The sequence below is a fragment of the Corythoichthys intestinalis genome, chromosome 7, assembly GCF_030265065.1.
Source record: "Corythoichthys intestinalis isolate RoL2023-P3 chromosome 7, ASM3026506v1, whole genome shotgun sequence".
In the NCBI taxonomy this organism is placed as follows: Eukaryota; Metazoa; Chordata; class Actinopteri; order Syngnathiformes; family Syngnathidae; genus Corythoichthys; species Corythoichthys intestinalis.
The window spans coordinates 12,297,245-12,320,529 of record NC_080401.1 but is presented as its reverse complement, the minus strand read 5'-3'; the positions used below and the strand labels follow the sequence as shown (position 1 = coordinate 12,320,529).

At 39.2% G+C, this 23,285-nt stretch overlaps 1 protein-coding gene across 1 annotated transcript in view; it reads left to right on the top strand.

The window, feature by feature from the left end:
• Positions 1-23,285, top strand: part of LOC130918591 (contactin-associated protein-like 4) — a 167,215-nt gene that overhangs the window by 19,376 nt on the left and 124,554 nt on the right. The window contains exon 2 of the mRNA XM_057840413.1: positions 6,496-6,606. Within this exon, the coding sequence (XP_057696396.1) occupies positions 6,496-6,606 (111 nt within the window). The remainder of the gene's footprint in view (positions 1-6,495; positions 6,607-23,285) is intronic.

The following is a 23,285-nucleotide window of genomic DNA, read 5'->3' as shown; positions in this document are numbered from 1 at the left end:
GCAGTCTTTTCCCCACTTTATTATATTGCCAGTGTTCCAGTCTAACTGTGGGTTGTGTTGCTCTAACCGCGGTAGACCAAGGATTAGCTCATGGGGCATGTGATCAAAGACATGAAGGCAAGATTCTCAGAATGGGTGTCTGTAAACGTCACACAAACCGATTGAGTCCGATGGGTGACTGATCCAAGGGGGGTGCCATCGACAGCCTTGACCGCCAGGGGGCTAATCAGACGAACCAGGCAGGGTGACAGACGCCTAGCAAGACGGAGGTTGATCATGTTAGCTTCTGAACCCGAGTCAATGAAAGCTGAAACTGTGACATGACAATGGGGTGAAGACAAGATAACGGAGGGAGTGATGCTCCCTGGATTACTGATGATATTCAGGCTCACCTGGACTGATGCGTTTGCTGGGTATAATGCGGCCTTGACTTGACAATTGTTGACTACGTGGCCAGGTTGTCCGCAGTAAAAACATAGTCTATCTCTTGCTCTGCGGTGACGTTCCTCTGGGGTGAGACGGGTACGACCCAGCTGCATTGGCTCCTCCGGCGTTGGTTCTCGTGGCGGAAGGGGTCGAGGCGAGAACTGTTGAGGTCGCGGCAGGTAAGAGTTGGTGTTCCCATGATTGTGGTGAGAAGGTTGCCGTGGCAGACGTCGTCCTTCCTGGTCCCGCTCGGCAAGGCGTCGGTCAATCTGCATGGCCAGTGCAATGAGGGAGTCCAGGTCGCCAGGAATGTCGATGGCTACCATGGCCAGCTTGATGGGGTCAGACAGAGCTTGGAAGAATGCATCAGTCACTGCGGATGGGTTCCAATCGCTGTCGGCCGCCAGCGTACGGAATTCAATGGCGAAGTCAGCTACTCGGCGTTTCCCCTGTCGCATGTTCATTAGGGCTAATGACGCCTCTCTTCCCGGCGGTTTGCTTTGAAAAACCTGTTTCAAGGAGCTGGTGAAAGTCTGATAAGATGAACATACAGGCGAATTACGGCTCCACTCAGCGGTGGCCCAAGCTGCGGCTTTCCCTGAGAGATGGGAAATGGCATACGCCACCTTGGAACGCTCAGTCAGGAAGGCAGAGGCTTGTAATTCAAAGTGGAGCTCACATTGCGTTAAGAAGGTGTGGACGTCTCCCGTGTCACCTGAAAAGCGCTCCGGACGGGACAGCTGTAAGTTTGCCTGTGTGATTGGAGCCCCCAATGGTCCATCGGAGAGCAGGTTGGGTTGGTCCATACGAGCAGCGGTCGGCCTGACTGATCGGGCTGTGGGTTGGAGTTGAAGAGCGATGTTTCCAAGCTGGGAGTTCAAGCTCTGTATCATGGACTCTTGTCGATCAGTTATCTCTTTCAGAAATACATGGAGGGAGGACAGCCGTTCCTCTTGCTGCAGGAGTTGCTGTTCTTGGGCTCTGAGGGCGACGTGATACAGAACCAGATCTGCAGGCTCCATGTTCTGGTCTGATCGTTCTGTCATGATTAGCCAGGTGTGGGTTGGAACCAAAATGCAGATTCGGCGACAAGCTTGACAGTTTGGCCAGGAGGCCGTTTATTGCAATCAACAGCAGAGTGTAAAAACAGCAAAAAGAGGCAGACCGGATTACTGAAGTCAGGCGTGGTTGCGTGGCCGTCAAGAAGAGCAGGCAGGATTACATATGAAGGAGGTCTCAGGACGTGAAGCTTTGTGCTAGAACGATCAGACAGTGAAGTAACGTGAGCCTGCCACTTAAATACTCCCCTAACGATGATCAGTAGCAGCTGTGCCTAGCCAAGAGGCGGGAAAAGGCAGGTGAGTGAACCAGAGAGGCAGGGAACATGACAGCTTTTTGGGGGCTGTATTTTTTTCCCTAAGAGTATTGTGATTCACGGACAGATGCAGTTGTGTTCAAAATTATTCAACCCCCACAGTAGATAAGTGTTTTTGCACGTCTGACATTTATTTTTCATCTTGTTTATAATCACATTAAATAATGACATGTCAAATGCAAATGCAAGTGAAATAACAAAAATATCTAAGGGAATATTCCAATTTATGGCCTTTCTGCGATTACTTCATTGACAAAAATTTTCAGCCTCATAGGTATGTGTAACTTAAGTTGTTTTGTGTGACAAAATCCTTTGCAACAATAACATCGTTTAGACGTGAAGCATAGCTTGACACAAGTTTCTCCACAGGTACCTTTGCCCATTCCTCATGGGCAAAGGCCTCCCGTTCATTAACATTTATGGGCTTGCGTGCTGCAACTGCCTTCTTCAAGTACCACCAGAGATTTTCAACAGGATTTAAGTCTGGTGATTGCGATGGCCACACCAGAATCTTCCAGTACTTCTTTTGCAACCAAGATGTGGTAGATGTTGAGGTATGCTTAGGATCATTGCCCTGTTGGAAGGTCCAAACCCACCCAAGCCTCAATTTCGACAATGACTGCATGACATTTACATCCAAGATCTCCTGGTATTGAACTGAATTCATAATACCTTGCACATGTTGAAGATTCTCTGTACCTGAAGAATCAAAATAACCCCAGAGCATGACTGACCTCCAACCGTGCTACACAGTAAGTAGGTTGTTCTTTTCTCTCTAGGCATCATTCTTTCTCCTCCACACGTACTGTTGATCCATTGGCGCAAAAAGTTCCAGTATGGTCTCATCACTCCAGAGAACAGTATCCCAAAACCTTTGGGGTTTGTCCACATGGTTTTTGACATAATTCTTGTGGAGGATTCTTTTTCATAGGAGTCAGCAGGTGGGTGCGCCTGGGAGTTGTTGCATGGAAGCCATCATTTGGCAGTGTGCGTCTTATTGTCTAGGGTGAAACCTGAATACCTTCCTATGACATGTCCTGTCATAGTTCTTCAGCTGTCACCCGGGGATTTTTCTCCACCTTTTGCTTCAGGTATCGCACAGCAGTTGCAGATAGTAACCTCTTTCGAGCACGCCTAGGTTGTGTTTCCACTGTGCCTTTAGCTTGAAACCTGCGCACTATGCTCCCAATTGTGTCTCTTGAAATTTTTAGTCCTTTTGCTATCTTTTTATATCCATATTCTTTGCTCATGAAGTGAAATGACCTCCTCTCTGAACTTCTTTGACCATTTCTTGGACTTCACCATGTTGTAAAGATGTCATTAACTGCCAAGAAGAACCATGTGTCACAGTCCTTTTAAATCTGCTTAATTGCTGCTCATTAGGGTTCTGTTCACATCTGCAAATGTTTTAGTCAGCTGTTTGACAACACCTGATGGAAACCTTTGTTCTTAAGAGTGGTGGACTTGGGGGGGTTGAATAATTTTGTCAATATGGTAATCACAGAAAAGCCATTACCGTATTTTTCGGACTACAAGTCGTACCTAAGTATAAGTCGCACCAGCCATAAAATGCCCAATAAAGACAAAAAAAAGAAAAAAACATATATAAGTCGTACTGGGGTTTAAGTCGCATTTTTGGGGGAAATTTACTTGATAATATCCAACACATAGAACAGATATGTCATTTTGAAAGTCAATTTAAAAAAAAATACAATAGAGAACAACATGCTGAATAAATGTACAGTGTACAGTGCATGCACAACGAAATGCGAATATACTGCCCTCACCAGGACGCCACGGCTCGGTCCTGGCTATACAGCGAACTCCCAAATGACGATGCTAGACGTCCGTATAATTTGCTGAATCAATTTGGTCCTCGATACCAAACAGGTTCACATCAACGTAAATAAATGATAATTAGGTGCTCTTACAGCAATGACATAAATGGTTAGCCTGCGTTCGCTAGCATTAGCACATAGTTCAAACAACAACACAACTGGCTCTAAGTGTCCGATCGCGGGTGGAAAACACACAACAACAACCGAAAGATGATACACAGGCGTTGTAGAGATATTTTAAAACCATAAACAATGAACGTAGGTTCGCAGCTGTGTTTCTCTCTCGCTAACTCGCCCACTCACTCACAGCTACGTAGCTGTCCGTCTTCTTCTGGCGTGTGAGCGCTCATCATCACATAAACAAGTGCAAGTGCACCCCCACGTGGGCGTGAAAGCGCCACAAACTAAAAGCATGCATTTCAATATAAAAAAGTCAATAATACAATTGAACACACATTGCCAAAGGCAGAACGCGAACGTGGCCGTAGCTATTACGAGTTATTCAGATAACTATAGCATAAAGAACATTTTAACAAGTTTACCAAACCATCAGTGTCACTCCAAAACAGCAAAATAACATGTGAAATGTTATTTTCACACCCCCAGCCAAAATATGAAAAAAAAAAAAAAAAAAAACGCGACTTATAGTCCGAAAAATACAGTAATTGGCATATTCCCGAAAATATTTTTGTTATTTCAGTTGTATTTGTCTATTTGACATGTCATTATTTGATGTTATTATAAACAAGATGAAAAATGAATGTCAAACTTGCAAAAATACTTATCCACTGTGGGGTTGAATAATTTTAAACACAACTGTATATGTGGAGTCTTTTTGCCATACAAATTATTATGTTGAAGTACAGTATTCACTCGGGCTACAAACTCTCGTGAGAGATAACTGGTAACCATGACGTTTTCTGTTCTGTTTTTTGTTTGAACTGAAAGAAAGGTTAGAATCCAATGCAAAAGAAAATAGTAATTTGCCTTTTTACATGGTTGCTTTTGGTTTTGATACAACCTGTTCAACCCACAATATATATCCCACACCAAGGGTGTAGGTTCGGGCTCAACATTGGTAGGGTCGATATAACAGCATAACATGCATGTAGACTTTTTGCTGGGGACAGAACATTAATAAGACCAAACTGATTGGTTAAACGGGGGTCAGGGCTACATTTCTCACAAATATGAACCTAATTATTTAGGCTAACTGATCATTGCAACATAAATCTGTATTGAGTTGTACCAGGGCTTCTCAATTATTTTCTGTTACGCCCCTCATAGGAAGACACGATGCGCTCATGCACTGGTCCTCATGGGAAACGCAGTGTTAAAAAAAACTACCGCTTTTGTCCACCAGCGTCGCCAAAATCGACCAAAACTGAAAAGTTACCAAGTGTTGCTTTAAGACCACATAAACAAAACAAAAATGAAAATTGGGAGGGTAAACCTCGGTTCACTACATTTCTCACAGTTTAAGTAATGTGAACACCAGAAAATACATACAAAAGTGGAGGACACTTCTCTCTAAGCAGCTTCCTACTCATGTTTTGCAGGTTAGCAAATTCACACAGTTTAATGTTAGGCAAGCTCTAATGCAGGTTGTTGCAAAATTTCACTAGCAAAATTAGTGGTGTGTTCCTCACTTCCATAACATTGACGTCTTTTTACATTACGTACAGTGGTTGCTGCTGGCTGAAAAAAAACTTCTAATATCCTTCCTCTTTTAAGGGGGTGGATGAGGCAGCATGTTGGCGACATGTTGTATTTTCGTTGGGTCAGTGTGGGTGTGTGTGGGGGGGCAAATCCTCAGCCAATCAAATGTGAGCTTGAGAGGGGAAAAATGGACTAGCACATTCAGGAAGTGAAAAAAGGGTAAATATAAGTTTGAACATAATGAAAATAATTCACTAAATAATGGTAGGGTCAATTGTATCCTTACAACATATGGGAAGGCAATCTAAATTACCTATATAACTGAACTCATTATAAAATGCAAATAAGGTTGCTTAAAAGTTGGTGGGGACAATTCGAGCATCCTGAAAAGTTGCTAGTGTTATGTCCCTACCGTCCTTATGCAAACCTACGCCCTTATCCCACACACATTAACACTACCTACTAAACAAGTTGTGCATACTTGCAAACAACTCTTACATTCATTTTTCTGTCCTACTTTTCCTCATGAGGGTGATGGAGCCTATTCCAACTGATAACGGACATGTGGTTATACCCTGAACTTGTTGCCAGCACAAAGCACTTATACACAAACCTTTCACACACACAATCACACTTATGGTTAATTTAAATGTTCAATCAATCTAGCATGCAAGTTTTTGTGATGTGAGAGGAACCTGGGGAAGACCCACAAAGGCATGGAGAGAAGATGCAAACTCCACGCAGGAAGGCCGGATTCCAAAATTTAACTATTGATCTAAGAACTCCTAGGAATTGTGTTCGCCAATCATTCAAGGTGCTGCTGCCTGCACACAACTATTGTGGACTAATATATGGGGAAGTAAAGTGTGTGATAATGGATATTATTACAAACCAGTTTGACATTAATAACATTTTAAAGCACTTATCGTAAGGTAAAGCTACTTCAAGTTGTTTTTGGAAATCAAGATTTTTTTTTAATTCAACATGAACTATTATACAAGATTTCAGTAAACATCAATCAATGCAGCTCTTTGTCTCTTTTCAACAGTTTGACAAAATGTTGTTCTTCAATCCATACGTGAATGAGTTGAGAAAAGTCTCACCTTTGATAAAAATATGTTTCCCTTACTCCTGTCTTTGTGACAATACCACATTTTCAATTGTGCATTCTACTCAACCGACATTATTTGTCAACAGATGTTTGTGACAGCCCGCTGGTGTCTAATCTGCCCCATTCGTCATTCCAAAGCTCCTCACAGCTGTCTGGTAGCCATGGGCCAGTCTACGCGAAGGTCAACAGGAGGGAAGGTGAGACTGCCAATCAGCCAATGCAATGATTCACAGAAAAGAATCCAAAGGAATAAAGGTTTAATAGAGTATATTATTTCAAATAAATATTTTATTTGCTCCAAATTTTAAAAGTGAATGTGTTTAAATTAACTGTTTATTTAAAAACAAATCCAGATATGAGGCAGTGGTGATGACTGGGTTTAGAAGAATACGAAAAGTTTGTAACTTTTTAACCTGCAGTCATTACTTAGAATTGGCGTTTTCTAACATCAGCAGTAAAATTTGCTAACTCTAAATCCGAGTGAGACCAGAGTGGGAAAGGTGATGAAACTAATTAATTGAGTCCAACTTTCCTGAGTAAGGAGAGCTTTGTCACTTTAGGTTAAGAACCTATTTACGACCATCCATTGTTAAATTTGTCATTTCGTGGGAAGAATGTATTTCGCTGACTGCACACAACAATGACCAGAATTTCATTAGGGTGAACTGATTTAAGTTATTGGATTTGATAGACCACTTTCCTCTTTGTCTTTCACCAAGCTGAGTAAGGCATGTTTTAAGTGTTTTAGTGCTCTTCAGTATAAATCTGTAAGTTAAAGTGTTTGACAAAACCTTTGTCGACATTAAGCATTTCGCTCATCTCTGACATCAGGCATAATGTAGACTACACTCCTGGTATGATCAATTGTCAATTACAGTACACGTAGAGTGACAAACATTCACCCTGTCACCATGAAGTGAGAACCGAACCCACACAGTGCATACAGAACAGTGTACAGTTTGCGGACCGTCATTGAAAGGTTTTGTCATCAACGTTTTTTTTCTTTCTTTAATGGGATTGTCCAATCATTTTGATGATTTGCTTCTAAATACAATACATACAGTATGTTTGAAGATAAGGGCCATATAAAGATGTGCACAACATGAGAACCAATGAGTTCTTAGAATCAGAATCTCTTTTTATGTCTGGATTTTTGCCAAGATTTTTTGGGTGATTCTAGAAAGATCTAATACCACAATGCCTTTAATAGGCACATTTCTTGGATGCCACAATGCACAGAACAACATGATGACTGTCAGGGAAGCTCAAATTTGAACTCCAAGACAAGTGTTACCTCGATAGCGCGATTACAGAAATGAATACGAACCCAACCATGGATTGCTTTTCTTCGAAGGTTTTATAAACAAGAGCTCTAGGGCACAAAATGATGTGACCCAGCCAGGAGCTAGATCACCCAGAAAGTACGAAGCAGTACAATAGAGGCTGGATATTTATACTGTTGAAAAGGGCAGTGCCGGAAAGGAAACTTTACCAAGAAACGAAACTCATCATCTCACAAGCCTGGGTATTTTTCCATACAAAAACATCTTTGAGCTGAGACCTTGAGCACCGGTCCCAGCTGGAACAAAGATAAGAAAACACAGTCCTCCCTTGTATTCATTCAGGGCATATGAATAAGAACGGAACATAACAGTCCATATTTGGGCATATTGATACCGTCTACGATCGTCAAGGCCATGAGAAGGCACACTCAACAGATTAATGCTACAATGTTCTCATTCAACCATAACAAAAGCATACAAAATATAATGTAAAATGGTTTTGTTTTAAGCATGAATAAAATTCTCTCACAATGGCGTTATTTAAACCACAGAAAAATGAGGAGGTAAAAAGAGGTTGGCCGACTTCTTTAAGAGCCATGCGCACAAGCACCTATGAATAACTAGTAAAGCAGTCTTTGCCGTGAACATTTTAAAAAGGATAGTTTTGTAAACTTCAATCAGAAGCAACAGGATTCATGAGTTATTTCATGCTGGTTAATGAGGCAGCACTGACTATCTCACCACCTGATCTTTGCTGTCGTCGACTACCCTGGTCGGCAGTGTACGTTGACATTTGTGCTTTTATGAAAAATGTTATTTTAGTCCACATTTACGAAGTTTAAAGCTGAGTACCTATACAATATACTAAAAATGCTAATTCCCATTTTAAAAAGGGCAATGCGACATATTTGCAGACATGTGCGATCAATATTCATCAACGTGTAGTACAAAACAATCAAATGAATATAAATTATTAACCACCCGATGGCTGTTAATCCAAACACTGAGTAAATTGACAATATTGTCTGATAAATATACATATGTGTGGTTTATCAATTGTGCAGTGTTAGACTAATGCTTATTGATCATTTCCAAAAGAAGGATTAAATAATAGTGTTGTCCGAAAATGACTTTTTAACCGACAACCCGATATAGTCCAACTCAACAAATCAGATACCGATACATGCGATCGTGCACTTAACATATTATAGTTAATTGTATTGTGATGTCCCACTGGATGGTTTAATAATGTAACAACGTTTTCCAAATAAAATAAACATTGTGTTAAAAATAAGCGAACAACTTCAACTAAAAGTATGGAAAAAGTGCAAATCTTGTACTACTATATTTGTTGTTGAAATGAAAATAGTGCAAACATCAGGTTTTTTTTTTTAATCAAATGCAAGTGCAAAGTGCCAATAAGGCACCTTTTCTGTCCTCAATGTGTGTGCGGTTACACAAATGAACAGACAGCGAACAAATCAGGCTCTAAAGAGATGTTAGATCCTGGAGTAAAGTTGAATTGGCTTTATCGTGGTCATATTTCTCCTGACAAGAGCACTGATACTTTTTTAAAACTAAAAACAACAAAACATTACGTCAATATTAAAAAAAAAAAAAAAAACACAAATAAAGCAAAATATACACCACGTGTCAATTTGAATAGCAACTTGTAGTACAGCTTGAAGCAATGAAATAATGTAACCACATTTGACCACAAACGCAAGCAAAATGGAATATACACATCTCCAACGCTGATGAATATGAAACAAAGGAAGAATATAACTTACAAGTCATGCTTGTATAAGGCACAAACAACATGGTGTGATGGCAAGAACTGCTATATGGTGCATTGGCTGCAGATGTTAGCTCCTCCATTTAGCTCTCTATTCGCAATGAGCTTGCGTCTACATATGATGACGCCAACAGAAAGGACTGGAACAATTCAAAACTAATTACACAGAGCGCCAGCAAAGGGCGTAAAAAACACCAGAAATACAGGCAGGCAATAAGTGGACATGACAGCATTGCCATATGCATATTGGCCCAAAACAGATAACGAAAAAACGATGTCCAGATTATCCAATATCGTTTAAAATGCTTTTATCGGGCGATGGACAACTCTATAAAATAGCATTCTGCTGCAGACTGAGAGAAACAATGTTGATTCTCTCGCGCGTCAGTCTTCTGGTTAAAAAATAATTGATGTTAATTGAATGGTCCAAACATATGTTTGTGTTCACAAGGCAAACATGCTAAAAAAATAATAGTATCCACGCTGTATCAAGTGCAGGTAGTTCGACTGACAGATGGCACAGGGGAGAGGTGTGTCTTGAATACAGTCATCAGACACGCCTACAGCGTCTGACACCTGACAGACCAGCCTTATTTTCTTCCTTTTTAAAGCCTTGATACAAATACTCATATTTTTCTTTACTTATTTATTATTGGCAAGCTTGTTAACAACAGTTTTTACTTTCACCCAATAAAACAATTTATTAAATTTGTCTTTGACTGGACTGTCCCTTTAAGAATGTTTTTTTCAATGGATCAAACAAATATTTAATTAATTTTGGACATGCTTAATATTGTAAAACAAAAAAAAAGCAGTTCACAACATATTATTTTTTCATAATATGGACATTTCTAAAAATGTTTCCAACTTTTGCCTGGTACTTATGGTACTTTTGCATCATAGTGTCTTTACTCTTTACTTATTTACATGTGAGTTTTGAGCAAAGAGGTTACTGGAGAGAGGCTGGTTCAAATCAGCAGATCACTGCTATGCTCGTGTGTATTAAATATCGTTGTAATCAACCAAAAAGGATAGAGAGGTATTGAACCAATTGCATCAGATAAACTAAAGGTTTTTGCTTGATCAATTTGGTTTAGTGGTTAATTCTTTTCTGTGCTCTGTGCACAGAAAGAACAAATTGTTTTGGTCGAGAATGCCAATACAAGTTTTGCCCTTTGTCGATTTAAGCCTCTTGCTCTTGCTCTGTTGCTGACACTGACTGTCAAGAAGATGCTTCAGGCCAGTGAACTGATGTGAACAGACTGAAAATTGAGCTGTTGAAAAAGGCAATGTCCCTCGACTGTCCTGTTCTTCCTGACTGTTTTGTTCTGTGATGTGGCAGAAGTGCAAGAGAGTCTCTGTCTCTGGCAGAGAACAACACTTCAAAGGCAAGTGTGCTAGATACACACTGTCCAAGCTAGTTTTGTGCAGATGGGGAGTGACAGAAATGGCTTTTGCATGCATGTAGACGAAATGAAAACAGGGTTGCAAAGATGCTGTGTGTAGAAAAGGATAAAAATTTGCTTCTTCAACATTTGCTTTTTGTTAACTGACCAGTCTCCTATTTTCCCCCGTGCTTTTGTGTATCTGAAAAGTCAAGGTTTTGGAGAGATCTTGTAAGACAGCTGAATAGACAAGAATACAGATGTATCCTGAATAAGTCAGCATATTTGAAGAGATATGCTTGGAAAATTAGTAATTTAGCAGTGACAAAAGTAAGATGTGACAGCATGCTTTTTTATACAATAGTGGTCCCTGAAAAGATTAACACAGGTCATTCTATACCAGAGATTCAATCTCAACTGAACAGCCAATAATTCTTTATTTGAAAAAAAAAAAAAAAAAAAAAAGTTAATTAAAAAAAAAAAAAAATGACTGACTCTAGAGGTTATTCTTAGGGATGCACGATATCCATTTTTTGAAACCGATACAGATATTGATAACTTCCTGCTCCTCAAGGCCGATACCGATACGATAACCGATAATATATACGTATATCATTTTTCCAATGTATATTCACCTGAGATTTTGAACACCTGTAGGTAAAAAATACTAGTGGTTGATTCAGCATAGATTTGCCTTTGAACGAACCAGTATTGTCATGATGGAATGAGCGTTATTATAATGAACAAAACAAAGACAAGAACAGTTTTGACTTAAAAAAAAAAATGCCCCTATTAATTTTTTCAAATAAGTATAATTGGAGTCAATCACAATCAGTCAGTCAATATCATTGAAGATGTGTTCCCCTGAACAATGAGCACTGATCTAAAACAAACATAAACCCAACAGGTATTGTGCTTTGTCAGCAAAACATTTGGTGCAACAGGAGAGGAGACGTTTGTGGTCTTGGTCCATGAAACAAATTTCTTAACCTGGCAGTTATAGGACAGCAAGTCTATTAATAACCAATAGGCCTCTTAAGAACTTGTAAACATAACACTGTAAAATGAGAACATTTGCTAATTGCCATTATAAGGTTGATCACTCAGTGATGGAAAAAATACGGCCTCTCGAATAGTAACAAAACTTAGCATACTGGCAAAACAGGAGTGGAAACAAAAGCACACATCCCAATCCATAGACACCATGCCAAAAATATTATTAATAGGCCCGATAATATATAGTGTTATTGGATTTATAGGGATGACGTCATAATTCGTATTATCGGACCAATAATTATCGTGCACCTCTATTATTCATGTAAGTGGATAGTATGTTTGTCCTCCCAAAAGACTTTACAGAATCACAGTGTTAGTTTGATATTTTCCCCAGTTTACTGTAGTTGTGACAGGTCAAGTAATAAAATCGAAATAGCCAAATATGTGTATAATCAAAGGGATGGAGAAAAATGTATGACTTATTAAGTGTTGTATTTCCTTTGGTAACCTATTTGAAATTCAGTGTTGTAATGCCTTTATACTATGTGGTCAAGGATTACACAGTTGCTGTTGCATTTCACTCATATTTTGAGGAATCTGGTAATAAAGTACATGTACTGCTCTCAGGTATCACTCTCTCTCCAGACACGGACTAACTTCAGCCAGTGTTTTTCAACCGGTGTGCCGTGAGAGATTGTCAGGTGTGCCGCGAGAAATTATCCAATTTCGCTTTTTTTTTTTTTTTTTTAAACGTCGTCAGGCGTAGTTGCAGAAAGAAGGAAGGAAGGACTAGGTAGAACGTTTCGGTTGTGTGCCAATGAGGGAGGGATTGCTCGTGTCGCGTTCAAGAACTGCTCGGATGTTTAGCCACCTTGCTGTCCGCGACAATCTGGACCCCAGCACGTCTACTGTACGTCATTGGATTAGACTCGTCAAGTGTCGATATACACGAAAGTGTTCTTTCTATTTTATCCATATGTGACGACTGTCAATCCTCCCCCTGTGTTTTATTCCAACACATTTTCGAGGACAGCAAGGTGGCCGATGGCTACGAATCAGAGCAGTTCTTGAATGCGACATGATCAGCTATCCAACAGCGCCATGGTGCCAAACAAGCTTAAACTTCATCTCCAAACGAAACACCCGTCGCGTCGCTTCAAAATAGGTCGATGGACTATTTAGTCCGCCTTTGTGAAAACAGAGAAACAGGCAACTCTTTTGAGAAAAACTACAAAGGTAAATGAGAAAGCCCTCAAAGCCAGTTACCTTGTTGCTGAACTTGTTGCCAAATTCAAAAAGTCCCACAGTGTGGCAGAGAAATTAATACTACCTGCCTGCAAAGTAACTGTCAGTGAGATCCTCGGCCCTAACGCTGTTAAAGACATTGCTAAAGTCCCCCTGTCTGATAAGTCTGAGCTTTTCAAGCGTAACTGCAATTAAAAAAAAAAAAAAAAACAGACAAAGAGCTGTTGAAGAAGAGCTTCGTGTGCATCTTTCTTCAATTCCAGCCAGGATATCGGCTTTGTGTTCATCTAAACAGGCTCAAGTCACACTGAGTTAGAATAAATATTGAGAAATTATTGGATAATTAAATATACTGTACAGGAAGAAATTTTTGGTTTGTGGTGTGACGCGACATTTTTTCCTATGTAAAAACGTGCCGTGACTCAGAAAAGGTTGAAAAACACTGACATATGCCAATCTTCAGGCCCTCCCTTAACTGGTCTCACTCAGTTACATGTTTTCCCACTGTCCTCCCGTTATGAAGCCCCTTGAGAAGAGAGGGGTTGTTAAAGGCTAGGTTCATACCGCAGCTCTTGATGCACAAATCCATTTTTTGATTGTTGATTTTGATTGTTTTTCCGGCTAGAGTGAGGTATTAATTTGACGGTCAGAACGGAACAACTCGCATAGAAGTGGACCATTTCATATTCAGGTCCCTTTCGTCTGTGGTTTTGAATCCCATTTGGGCACATTTTTCAAGATGTGGTGGCGGTCTGAACTCTCAAGTCTCCCAAATTGGAATTCATATGGCAATTACGTCAGCAGAAAGTAAGAGATGCAGGGAGGACAGCAGTGAAGGAGCTGTGCATCACCATTAGCGCAAGGGTGACCACTTTCATAGGGTCAAAATGGAGGACATGTTTAAAAAAAAAAAAAAAAAAATCAGACTCCCATTGTATTTTCATCAACAATAAAGTTTTGCACAGTTTATAGATCATATTTGTGTAACTAAATAGTAAAAAATACCAATTAAAGGTCAAACTTTTTTCGACAGTTTATTTAGTTTACTGTAGGCAAACGTGTTTTTAAATTGAAACGTGCTCCAGAACAAATGTTATTTTGAAACAGTATTAACAAGGAACATTTGTAACAAACAAAATTCTTAAGAACAAAATTTTTTACTGTGTAAAAATGTGAGCATTGAACTGCTCAAAAGAAGTGAAGCCTTTATAAGAAGAACAACTTTACAAAGTTCAGCTGCAGTTATTTTATTTTCCAGAGGCGATGAGGATTCTCGCCTCATTCTTTTATGTTTTGTGTTCTCCGTGTGACATTCTATGGCTGCTTTGCCCCTGCTGCTAACGTCCGCGTCACACCGTCAAAGCATGCAGAAACTGTGGAACGAGTCTCGACTGCTTTTGGCGAGAAAATTGTGCTCTTTCGTCCGTTCAATCATAAAAGATGTCCGCTGTTTTGGCATGTTTGCTAGCGTTGTTGTAAAATCTCGGTGAGGAAATTATGTCATCAGATAGACACACGTGAAGCTTGGTTTACATTTTATTGAACAAATGATATAGGACATTTTTAAGTGAAGCCACTCTTGGCCAATTACAGACCAGTTGTGACAACCGGGGGCTCATTTGCATCACCATTGCGTTCCCATTTTCTTTAAAAGCCAGACAAATGGCAAAGGGGTTGTGCCGGGTGACGGACACATCACTGAAAAGGTTTCCATTCTAAAACCAGACAGATGGTCACCCTAGTTAGCCCCTAGCTTGAACTCGGCTTTTAAGAGGGAAGTGGGCTTGACCACAGGCATTAAAAAAAATAATAATAAAAAAAAGAGCAGGCCTCAGAATTTTCTTTCTGTGCAACAAAGGAGCAATATTTCAATACTGCCTACACGGCCGAGTTGGGACAAACTGGTCGTATGTGTGTGCGTCATGCACGCACAATGTGTGCGTGTTTATCAATAAATTCTGAATATAAGAGTAAACGAGGATTTTTTATATCTTTTACATATGTCCTCCTTTTGGAAAAGGTCATAGAATAACGTAGAGCCAGTCATTTGTTTTGATGCTTCTGCGCATGCGGGTCAGTTAGCTCAACGCGTGTTGAATACGCATGCGTAGTACTTGAACGGGCTCAGTGGAAAAAGGAAGTCTCAACGTCACACCAAAAAACAGAGGTAACAAAAAATCTGAATTGTGCATGAAGACCTGCCGTCTGAATCCAGCCGGTAGTAGTAAGTAGTAAATCCCTAAAGGTTTCTGTCTGTTTCTGTGCAAGTGCAGTTGCCTGTGCGTTAAAACAATATTGTCATCAACTATTTTTGTTAATGTCGTCCGGCAATAAAGGGTTTGAGAGAATTTGACGTCAAATTTGTCCCAAAATGTCAGTTCAGTGCATCTTTTTTGTTTAACCCTTGAGAGTCGAAGGACGCGCCGGCGCGTCCTCAGCGCACGTCGTCTTTGAAGCGCCCTCGTGTTTTAATTACGTCACCCATATGCCGTTGGTTGGTCTTGTTTTAAAGTGCGGAAGTTGCGGTTTACTCTTGTTGTTATTTGAAGTCAATCGACCAACTAAAACGTGAGATATTGTCATTTAAGTTTTATAGTTTTATTGTCCTCTCAAAAAAACATTAAAACGCTGCATGGATCATTTGTTTATGTCTACATTTCCATCATTTCTTGTCCTTTTTCAAAACGGAAGCTCCATGAAAAAACACAAATCAAACGAACCCTTTCGAAGTCACAGTGGACGCACAAAATGCGTTTTTAAAAAAAATATATATATATAACTGCCATGCGAGGTTCCACCGAACGAGAGGGAGGAGTGTTCTGAAGCAGCGAGGTGGCGACCGACGGCCGTTTGAATCGAGCGAGCGAGCGACTTTGTGTGACTTTGAGAATGAACAGATAACTAAATTTAGCGCAAGCAATTGTGCTTTTTGATCAACTTGAGGAAGAGGATGGTCCAAATTCGTCATCATTGTCTTCTTCGGAAGAGTCCTCGAGTGTGACGGAGATAGTGACGGATTTAAACACGTGGGTGACGCCATCGATGAGCAGAGGTAAGCCAACTCACTTTTTTTTTTTATGCTGAAAAAGTTTCTTTTGAAAGCTTCTTTTGATATTGCAGGACAAAGTTAATTTTGATGCAATATAAGTGTGTGTTTGTGTATATAATAATAAATGTGCAGGTCTTCTTTCTATATGAAGATTAGGGATGTAACACATATTCAGCTATGGTATTCTTTCTATTGTCATACATATAGATTTCCATTATTATTTATTTCTCTATATATTTTTATTTTATACTTTAATATTTTCATAAATACTGACTTTTTTTTCATGTACTTTTATAGTGACAATGAAAGTAAAGTGAAATGAAAATGGAAGGGTGGAAAGAGGACCGACACCCCATGGAAGTGTGGGCTGTGTGATGTAGCCCTGTGTCAAATTCCAGAACGAAACTGCTTTTCGGAGTGGCATGCCTGAAAAAAATTTAACTTGTTTATTGTAAATATTTTTGAAAATACTTTTTTTCCCCAATGTTATATATATATATTTTTCCCACAATCAGTCTTCTCAATTTGTGTGTATAAATGTGTGTTCAAGAAGCTTGATTGTGTGTACATAGTTTTCATCAGGTGATGGGCCGCAATACCTAAACTCATAAAGAGATGGCCTCTAAACACCTTTTGTGTTTGATGATATATTTTTTCACTGTTCTTCACTGTTTGGTCTGCTGTATATAACCTGTTTTGACTAGAGCATGTATAAAGGCAAAAAACGCCTATGGTTATACCTGTTGTTTATGTTGAATTGTCAAATATAAGACTATTTATTCTAAATTTTTTTGGTTGAATGTTCATCCTAACATGTTGAATAAATATTACAAAGTTTCAAAACGGTTCGTTACGCATGTTTGGTTGTCAATTGGACATCAATATTAAAAATTTTGATAAAACGATTTTGAAATTTTTGGTCTTTTGGGCCCAAAATGATGATTTATAATTGGTCAGTGAAGGAAACAACAGTTTGGACATGAAGTTCAAGGTGTCACAAAAAAGGGACCAAACCAGGCCATCGTAAACAATTCTTTCTTTGAAATATAAAGGCAACTTCAAAGGCATGCAAAATCAGACAAAATAGGCCCAGAACTTAAAGGGTTAAACATTATTTCCCCCGTTATAGTAGTTCTAAGAAATTCCTGATTTTCATAGACTCTTTCAACAACCATATTACCACATGAAAGTCATTTACACTAAAAGAAAATGGTAAAAAGATTAGTATTGCTTTAAGCAGTGAAAAACATTCCACTTCCACAAAGAGCAACAAACATGAAGCTGTTTGACATTGATTAACAAATGTCAAGGAGCCTCATAGTCAAGAAGTCGATTGCACTGATTCTGAACATTGTCAAAATGAAGTTGCTAATTCATATGGATTAAAAATTCTTTTTTTTTCTGGGCAATCTTTGCAAATATGTGCCTGACTTCCTGTTAGTGCTGTTTCATCGATCAAGGCACAGTACATAATAGTTTCATAATAATGCTGCCTTCGTGTGGTGTCATAATGTTGGTAAATACCAATTGTCCAGTAGAAAATTGCAAGTGAACGCCCCCTCGAGTATTATTTAGTACTGGAAATTTAATATGAAACGTTGATGAAAGGTTTCTGAGACGAGACACTCCATATTACCGTTTTCTGAACTGTTTACCATTGACGGCATCATTTACCGGGACCCCTTGATGACTCGGCCCATATTCCAAACAACATGTTGCATGTGGACCCGCATTTCTATACCACAATATGGATAACTACGCAAGACCTAAAAAATGATGTTTCAAGACATTTTTGTGCAACAAAGGGTTCGTCCAGGATGGCTGGCTGAAGGTAGTTTACTGTGTCAAGCAAATGCACCGTAATGGGTGGTGGACATGGTTAAGAGGAGTGATAATGATAGATGAATTAATGAGTCTTAAACAGTTTTGTCCACGCGACAAACCAAAATGAAGTGTGTGTCTGCCATACTCTGCAAAAACACACCACCTTAAAACTAGTTACATTCTGTTTTCAGTGTAAATCTAGTAGAAATGAATGAAATTATCTGCCAGTGCTTCAAGTAAATTTTACTCACATTTCTTGAAATAAGAAGAATAGCTATCTGAAAATAAGACTTATTTAAAGCAATAAATAGTACTGGGGCATGAACGATTCAATTCGATGCGGGCAACAAGCCGAATCGATTCAGCGCATTTTAAAATATATAAGACTAGTAGCCTAGATCTTGAGCCCAACCCAGCTCGACCCGAATTTCGGGCTGAGTCGGCCCCAAAATGTTAATGATTTACGTTCGGGTCGGGCCGGATTTCTCGCTCGCTTTTATTTATTTTTTTAATAAATATATATTAGTATACTAAAACGATGTATGGATGTTAAACTAAGGAATATTTGTTATAAAAATAAATATATTGGATAAAACAGAGAGAAAGGGCTTTGGTAATCCCAAACATGAGCCACAGCAGAGCCAGTGCATTGTTTGCGCATATGAACACCATGGCCCCGCCCTCCTTTTAATCTTCCCCTCACCCTTTGGCCTCTCCGCGAGTCTGCAACTGCATCCTCGTATTTCCTTTTCGAATTTCGATATAGAGCAGCAAGAGGTGAAAAGCAAACTAAAGACGGGGGGATTGAAAAGGCAAGAATCCACGAGTGGTGTGTGGAAAGGATTTAAATCGATAGTGGAAGATGCTACAGAAAACCGTGTCGGCCTTGCCGAATGCAACAAATGTGGCGCTTTGCTCTCGTACGAGAGCAGAAAGACTGGCACCTTGACGCTGAGCAGGCATTTTAAAAACTGTACTGGCCTAAAAGATGATATTCGTCAAACATCGTTATTATCATTTGTTTCGAGGGCTGCACCTTTTCGTGCTAAGCAGGACATCGTGGTGTTCCTTTAAATGTTATTATTTATTTTATTTCAGTGCTCCTTAAGGCAGGTTGTTCTTTTGTGTGTTCTAATGCGAGTCATTAAAATAAAGAATGTTGTTTAAAAGTATTTTAGTTTATTTCTGTATATGCCTCTGTTCCTCTCATTGTCAAGAGGCACGTAGTGAGCCAAATATCCCACACAGAAATATATTTAACAAACCTTTCCAGCGTTAATTCGTTGTGTAAATGAATTTATAATGATCAGAAAAATAGGTAGACTATTTAAACATTAAGAAAACTTGCGTTTTTTTCTGCCAACTCGAAGAAATTAAAATAAATGTCTATTGCATTAAATGTTTATTGAATATGCATCTTACAGTCTTGTTTAACTGGGAGAATTTGTTACAAAAGACGGGCTTTAATTTGTTATCATTACGCACATGGCATCGTCACAAAAAACGCAACCACGCATCGCATCCCCGCATTTCCTCCCCCACCTGAGTCCTCACAAATAAACTGGGCTCGGGCCTACGAATAAAACGTACATTTTCGGGGGGGTTCCGGATGCGGGCCTACAAATAAAACGTAAAAATTTGGGGGGGTTTCGGGCTCGGGCATCCAAATAAAAAATGAAATTTTGGGTTTTTTCGAGCCCAGGCCTGCAAGGTAAGTTAATTGCTCAGGCCGGGTCGGGCTTTAATACGCGCAGGCCGGGCCGGGTCAAGTCGGGCTGGATTTTTTAGGCCCAAACTAGGCTCTAATATAAGTACATTCAAAAATCTTCCCTGCGCAATTCCGGTGATGCAACGGATTTAGTTTTCCCATTTGTATTATTATTCTCATGTTTACCTGTAGAGGAAGCTACTTTACATTCAAAGCAATGCAGGGGGGACGAGGAACCCAAATCCGCTTCCTCACCAAAGTAATGTCACAGACATGCGCATTTGCAATCGAGAGAGCAGAGAGATAGGACATAACATAACAATGGCTGAAGCGGAGAAAGAGGGAGTGCTACTGTGTGTAAAAAAGGAGAACGCCCTGGTCTCATTCAAAGCACAAATTAAATGCTGTGATGTTTTTTTTGTTTGTTTTTTTTAAATATATATATCTGAAAGTATACTATTTTCATTTGACTTCAACCAGGAGTGACACAAGAGCCAATAAAAAGTTGTTTAATGTCTGACCGCTTGTGTTGCCTCATGATTCACGAAAAATATGCTTTGCTTTAGAATTTTAATGCATCCCAGGCTTTAATGCATCTCGATGCATTGCCGAATCGAACCGAATCGAATCGTGGCCCTCCAAATCGTAATCGAATCGAATCGAATTGTGAGGGCAGTGCCGATGCACACCTCTAATAAATAGTATATTCAATCTTTAAAAAAGCTTGTTTGTCAGAAATGTTAATTCAAGAATGTTCAAAACATTATTTGAAAGCAAATTTTTCTTGATTTAGGTGAAAAATGACCAACTTTTAGATGTATGGTTTTAATCACAAACAAATAGTAATATTTACTTAAAGTAAGTAGAATAATCTGACACATTAATCAGTTGAATAGTCTTTAATACTCAAAACAAGATGGAGAAAATGACAGTATTTGACTATAGACTTAAGAAAAATAATCTGATTAAGACGTCATAAATTTGCAAAATAAAAAATGGGGTGTTGAACTGACATAAAAAAATTATGGAAAGAATTTGCACCTGATAATATAGCTTTCCTTCAGCATTTAGCAATTGTGTCCTTTTAACACAAAGCGCACGTGTCAGGCCAACATTAGGCACTCATGTTGCGCGAACATAACACACTCCTGTTGAGCCAACATAAGGCACTCATGTTCACCCCAAAAACATGTTGAACCGACATTAAAGAAATACATAATTTGCACCTGATTAAATTGCTTTCCTTCAGTATTTAGCAATTGTGTTCTTTTAACATAAAACACACATGTTAAGCCAACATAAGGCACAACTAGGGCTGTCAAATGTATCGCATTAACGGGCGGTAATTACTTTTTTTAATTAATCACGTTAAAATATTTAACGCATGCATGGAACGACCCGCTCACGCATTGCCGCAAACAGACTACAATGGCGCCATTTTATGTATATACAGAGCTCAGAAGCAGTGACAAGTGAGTGGAGTGGATACAGGCATTCATTTGGACTGTGCCTGTAATTGCCAAAGCTTTGACATCTCTTCCACAACAATTATATCTATTGAGGCGAGCGACGTGGGGAAGAATGATAGGAGTTGATCTTTTTCTTATCACCCTGCATTGTACACAACGCAGAGAAGATATAGCATTTGCAGCCACCATACACAGTCATTGTTGCCCCACTTCCCATCATGCATTTGGGCAGAACAGTTAAGTCACTACAGTAATATTTACTGAAAGCTCAACAAAAACAGTGGATGGCAATATTTAGTAAGGGTGTCAACAATAATCGATGCGGCGATGCATCCCGATGCGGGCAGGGACGATTCGATTTGATGCGGGCAACACGCTGAATCGATTCGGCGCATTTTAAAATATATAAGTACGTTCAAAAATCTTCCCTGTGCAATTACGGTGATGCAATGGATTTGGTTTCCCCATTTGTATTGTTATTCTCATGTTTACCTGTAGAGAGAGCTACTTTACATTCAAAGCAAGCCCGTAGAGGTTAGATCGGGCCTAAAAAAATTCCAGCCCAACCCGACATGGCCCGTTGGTATTGAAGCCCGACCGGCCAGATCAATTAACAATAGATTTGCATGCCCGAGCCGAGTGATGCGAAAAAAAAAACAAAAAAACGCAGCAGCAGCAGCAATTTATTTTCATTTCTTCAAGTTTTCTTACTGTTTAAATAGTCTACATATTTTTATAAGAGTTATAAAAGCCTTTACACAATGAAATAATGCTGGGAAAGTTTAATATAAAAAAAAAAAACACGGTTTTGCAGACACACAGAGGAGAAGATTCGAAAGGATCACATTTGCCTTTGTGTGCATAAATAAAAGTGTCTTTCCTAACAAATTCTCAGTTGGCAGACAAAAAACGCAAGTTTACTCAATATTTAAATAGTCTACATATTTCTAAGAGATTTATAAAAGCATTTACTCAACAAAATAACGCTGGGAAAGTTTAATATTTTTAAAAAAACACGGTTTTACAGACACACAGAGGAGAAGATTCGAAAGGATCACATTTGCCTATGTGTGCATAAATAAAAGTGTCTTTCGTAACGAATTCTCAGTTGGCAGGAAAAAAAACGCACGTTTACTCAATATTTAAATAGTCTACATATTTTTGTGAAATTTATAGAAGCATTTACACAACGAAATAACGCTGGGAAAGTTTGATTAAAAAAAAAAAAAAAAAGCACGGTTTTACAGACACACAGAGGAGAAGATTCAAAAGGATCACATTTGCCTTTGTGTGCGTAAATAAAAGTGTCTTTCGTAACGAATTCTCAGTTGGCAGGAAAAAAACGCAAGTTTACTCAATATTTAAATAGTCTACACAGCCCTCTGCGCATTTTTTTTTTCTTTTTTAATAATTTATTAGTCCGGCGCGGCGGCCCGGCCTGACCCACCGAAACGTGAATGCTTAACATTTCGGGTCGGGTCGGGTTCGGGCACAAGATCTAACCTCTACGCAGGGGGGACGAGGAGCCCAAATCCGCTTCCTTACCGGAGTAACGTCACAGACAAGCGCAGTTGTAATCGAGAGAGCAGAGAGATAGGACATAACATAACAATGGCTGAAACGGAGAAAGAGGGAGCGAGAAATATTATAGATATAAGATAGGCTAGGCCTACATTTTACTTTTGTTCTACATTGCAATTTAGTTGATGTTTTGTTTGCAACTGAACTGATCCCTGGATTGATATTGCGATAAAGATGCTGCTGCACTACAATATTTTCTTTGTCGTTTTCTTTAATATTTACTTGAATATTTTTATTGATGGGTCGTTGTGACTAAAATACAGTGACTTTTATTACTGATTTTGCACAGGAGTTCAGATGTTGCACTGTGTGAAAGGCTGCTACTGTGTGTAAAAAAAAAAAAAAAAAAAGAGAAAGCCCTGGTCTCATTCAAAGCACTAATTAAATGCTGTGATCTGATTTTTTTTTTTTTTTAAGATATATATGAAAGTATACTATTTTCATTTGACTTCAACCAGGAGTGACACAAGAGCCAATAAAAAGTTGTTTAATGTCTGTCCGCTTGTGTTGGCTAATGATTCACGAAAAATATGCTTTGCTT